The sequence below is a fragment of the Ctenopharyngodon idella genome, chromosome 15 (assembly GCF_019924925.1).
Source record: "Ctenopharyngodon idella isolate HZGC_01 chromosome 15, HZGC01, whole genome shotgun sequence".
In the NCBI taxonomy this organism is placed as follows: domain Eukaryota; kingdom Metazoa; phylum Chordata; class Actinopteri; order Cypriniformes; family Xenocyprididae; genus Ctenopharyngodon; species Ctenopharyngodon idella.
The window spans coordinates 16,461,319-16,465,606 of NC_067234.1; the positions used below are offsets into that span (position 1 = coordinate 16,461,319).

The following is a 4,288-nucleotide window of genomic DNA, read 5'->3' on the forward strand; positions in this document are numbered from 1 at the left end:
ATGGACTTTAGAAAGGGCACAGAGCACTCAGCACATGCCCTTACCAGAAACATGTATTTTAGAAAGGGCACGAAGCACTCGGCACGTGCCCTTACCATAAACATGGATTTTAGAAAGGGCACGAAGTACTCGGCGTGTGCCCTTATCATAAACATGGGTTTTAGAAAAGTGCACAAAGCGCTCAGTGTGTGCTCTCACCATAAGCATGGAATTTAGTCAATATTTGTAACTTCTCAAAGTCAGAAAGATATATATATATGATGTTGTGTCAGTTACGCTTTCTTCCTAAATTGAATACGGAAGGCGGTCTGGCGGAAGCTATATATTTTACTTTATATCTTGTTAAATATGGATATTTTTCTTACACAAACACATTTGCTTCAGAAGGACTTTATTAACCCCCGGAGCCGTGTGGAGTACGTTTATGATGGATGGATGCACATTCTTGAGCTTCATACTTGTTTCCCGTTCCCTGCCATTATAAAGCTTGGATGGTTCAGGATATTTATAAATATAAAGCCCAGAACACACCAAGCCGACGTTCGGCCGTCGGGCAGTTTTTGTTCGTCGCCCGACTAAGTTTCCTCAGTGTGTTCCGCACCGTCGCCTGAAGTTGGTCCTCGTCTACTTTTTTTCCGGCCTATTCGACATGTCGCCGTTGGAGCTCGTCGGTCAGTCGGGCCATGTGATCATGAAAGAAAGGCATTTCTTCTTTCGCAGGCGCAGAATGGATGTGCTACTTGGTCGTCGGGTGTCGAGCGTCGGTTTGGTGTGTCAGGGCAACTTTGGACCCAGATGCTGCCGACATAAGCCAACACCGCAGTCTGCTTTCGTCACCACTAGTTCGTTGGCGTTGGCTCGGTGTGTTCCGGGCTTAACTGCAATTGTGTTCATCTGAAAGAAGAAAATCATATACACCTAGGATGGCTTGAGGGTGAGTAAAGCTTGGGGTAATTTTCATTTTAAAGTGAACTAATCCTTTAACATACTGCCTCACAGTGTGGTACGCTGGCTGCTCAGCAGCTGACAAAGCACTACAGAGGGTTGTTGATACAGCACAGAAAATCATTGGCTGCCCTCTTCCCTCACTCCAGGAAATTGTGAAGACCCGCTTCCTATCAAGAGCAAAACAGCTTATCATAAACTGTTCTCACCCTGGTGAGCAATCAGAGTGGTGAAATTAAAGGTACATCTTCACGTCTGTGACCACTGACCAGTGTGTACAAGCTTGATGACTGCTGAAAATAAATTGACTATTATAAGGAAAAGCTGAATATTAGTTAATATAAATAATATATATTGTTTAAATTGTTACTGCCTTTAGTTAGTATTTTGGAATAAATGTAAAAATGAGTAAAAACACTAACTTGATTAAATTTATACTTGGTTTTAATAAATAGAACATTACATAGTGTAACAATAACAAAATATATGTAATGATGGGTCGGCAGAGCGGGGATCCATTTGCAAGCTTTATTAAGAACAGTATTTACACAGGTAGGCAGGGGCAAAGGCAGGAACATAAACAAGGAGAGGCAATGGTCGAGGCAGGCGGCAGACAAACAGAATCAGGGTACAGGCAAGGATCAGGGCAGGCAGCAAACAATCACAGTCCAGGAAACAGGCAAAGATCAGGGCAGGCAGCAAGGGTCACAGAGAATAAACAATCCAACGGTAACAGGGAAAACAGTCCACAAGAAAACGCTCAGAGTTGATCACCGGGGCAAATCAAGACTTCGCAAAGTGTGTGTGTGTGTGTGTGTGTCTTAAATAGTCCAGGTAATGATCTGCAGGTGTGTGTGGCAATTGGTGATTGGTGCGTGTGATTGGAAGGGAGGATTATGGGAAGTGGAGTCCAGGAACTGACAGGCACAGACAGTGATCGTGACAATATAATTGTATTTGGTCTCTCTTTTTATGTAATATTAACTAATTGTGTAACAGGGACATAAATGAGGACTTTGCCTCCTCATTTTAAAACACCACCGCACACCACTGTTGTGTATATAATGCCTTCAGTTCTCTGAGTTCATTGTCTTGTATTGGTTGTGTTTAGTGCACAGTTTCACTTATGTCTTGTTTTTTCTTTTTATTCTTTTGTTTGATTTAATAAAGTTAAGCTGCAATTAGATCCGCTATGCCTCTCTGCATCTTAATTTTCTTTGTAAAGTGACAAAAAGCATCTGATCAAACACTTTATAAATAATTTGATATTATTGCACAATATTGTTTATTTGTTTAGCCTAAATGTGTAATTCAGTTGCCCATTTTGAAATTACAATGTTGGTCTGAGATCTGCTGATATGGCTCATTTGGTTGCATCTTTGTTTTTTTTTGTTTTTTTTATTTATTTCTTTACAGTAATTAATAAAAGAAAAAACATAAAGAATAACAGATGTTTTGGTAATTTATTACTATTATATATTACTATTTACATTTTCAAGTGTGATAAAATTCAAACATAAAAAAGAAAGTTATCATTGTTATATAACAGACTAAGTTCCTTCAATTCATCATCGAATGCACAAATGAGAACACAAAGAAAATTTTTGCAGACCAGTAAGAAAAGGCAACATCCATCCAAACTACTGACCAAAGCATTTACAACAACATTACATCATTGTGTGATCTGAAGGCTCTCAAGAGGTGAAACAGAAAATATATTTAGATCGCTGATGCAGTTATCCAGTGATCTTTGTGGAATGAGAGAATAAGGATGAGCTTTGACTGGTGAGGAATTCAAAGCAATTTATAAGCAGTCAGACAATCAGTCATTGTTTGCTTTGCTCTAAAACTTTGTTCTGTTTCAAATGTCATGCAGTATTTGTATTATGCAAATGTTTATTTAGGTATATTTGGACTTAAAAATATTTTTTAAGAGTGAAATGTCAATTTTGTGAATTCTCTAGATTTTTCTTATATCTTTTTGGTAATTTCTATTTTCAGCTTGTACAAAACACCAAATGCAAAAACTGCCATGAGTTCTTTAAGTGCAAGTTTTTCCCAGAATATTTCCGTTGTCCATCCTGAATACTTTTTCATCATTGGACTTACAGGCATACCGTACAGCAACTATTACTATATATTCTTATTTATCATTTACTTTATAACTATAATTGGGAACTCTACAGTCCTTCTCATTATAGCTCTTGACCGAAGCCTGCACATTCCAAAGTACATTGGTGTGTTTAACTTGGCCTTGGCTGATATTGGTGAAACTAATGCACTGATTCCTAACATGATGAAAACTTTTCTGTTTGATTCACAGTACATCTCCTTCAATGCTTGTTTGGTAAACATGTTTTTTGTGTTTCTCTTTAGTGCCACGCAGAGTCTGACTCTTGTTGTTATGGCATATGATCGTTTAATTGCAATTTGTTTGCCATTGAGATATCATGTTTTTGTGAACAATACCAATATGTGTTTACTTTTCTCAGCAATTTTTTTATTAAATTTTTTCATTGTGACCATGATGGTGTCTTTGATCACCCAAATTTCATTCTGTAAAACCAATGTAGTACAGAGTTATTTTTGTGACCATGGACCGATGTATAGGTTGGCGTGTAATGACAATAGCATTAATAAGATTATGGGATTTCTCTACACATCTTTATACCTTATAGCACCATTGCTCATTATAATCCTGTCATATCTGGGCATTTTTTGTGTTGTAAGCAAAATTGCAACTTGGGAAGGACGTTTAAAAGCACTGAAGACCTGTGTTTCGCACCTGTTGTTAGTAGGAATATATTTCCTCCCAATATTCTTCACATACCTTACTTCCTTATTGCTTTATAGCACTCCAAATTCCAGAATCATCAGCACATCTCTGGCATATGCTGTTCCAGCTATGCTAAATCCCATAATTTATGTTTTAAACACCGCTGAAATCAGAGACAAAATTCGAAAAGTGCTTAAAAACAGATCTGCACCAACTGGAATTATTTCAAAATGAATAAAATGTGCATTCATTGATTCTTTTAATCATTAGAAATTAAATTACCCATATGAAGACTGCATGCTTATGCCTCACAATGGTCTGTATGATAGTAAAAAACAATTATGTCAATGAACAATATCTCTATATGCTATTTATTTATCTGTCCTTTATTTATTAATCCAAATGATTTCAAATGTCTGTCCTGCTTATATTCTTAGTTACTGATCTCAAGACAAAACAAATAGTAAAAAATCACCAGCAATTTAAATGTCTGTCAGGGTTATACTTCTGTTCTGTTTAGTTTCAGTGTTTTGGTTCAGTCCTTCAGTGCTTTGTTTAGTTTCTGTA

At 37.1% G+C, this 4,288-nt stretch overlaps 1 protein-coding gene across 1 annotated transcript; it reads left to right on the forward strand.

Moving 5' to 3' along the window:
* The first annotated feature begins 2,971 nt into the window (after positions 1-2,971).
* Positions 2,972-3,955, forward strand: LOC127495073 (olfactory receptor 52E4-like). The gene has a single exon (XM_051861483.1). It carries the CDS (start codon positions 2,978-2,980, stop codon positions 3,953-3,955), a length of 978 nt encoding a protein of 325 aa, XP_051717443.1. The 5' UTR covers positions 2,972-2,977.
* Positions 3,956-4,288: the final 333 nt, after the last annotated feature.

Bases quoted from the DNA above. Each gene is read 5' to 3' on its own strand.
- LOC127495073 (XM_051861483.1), top strand. From the start codon at position 2,978: ATGAGTTCTTTAAGTGCAAGTTTTTCCCAGAATATTTCCGTTGTCCAT.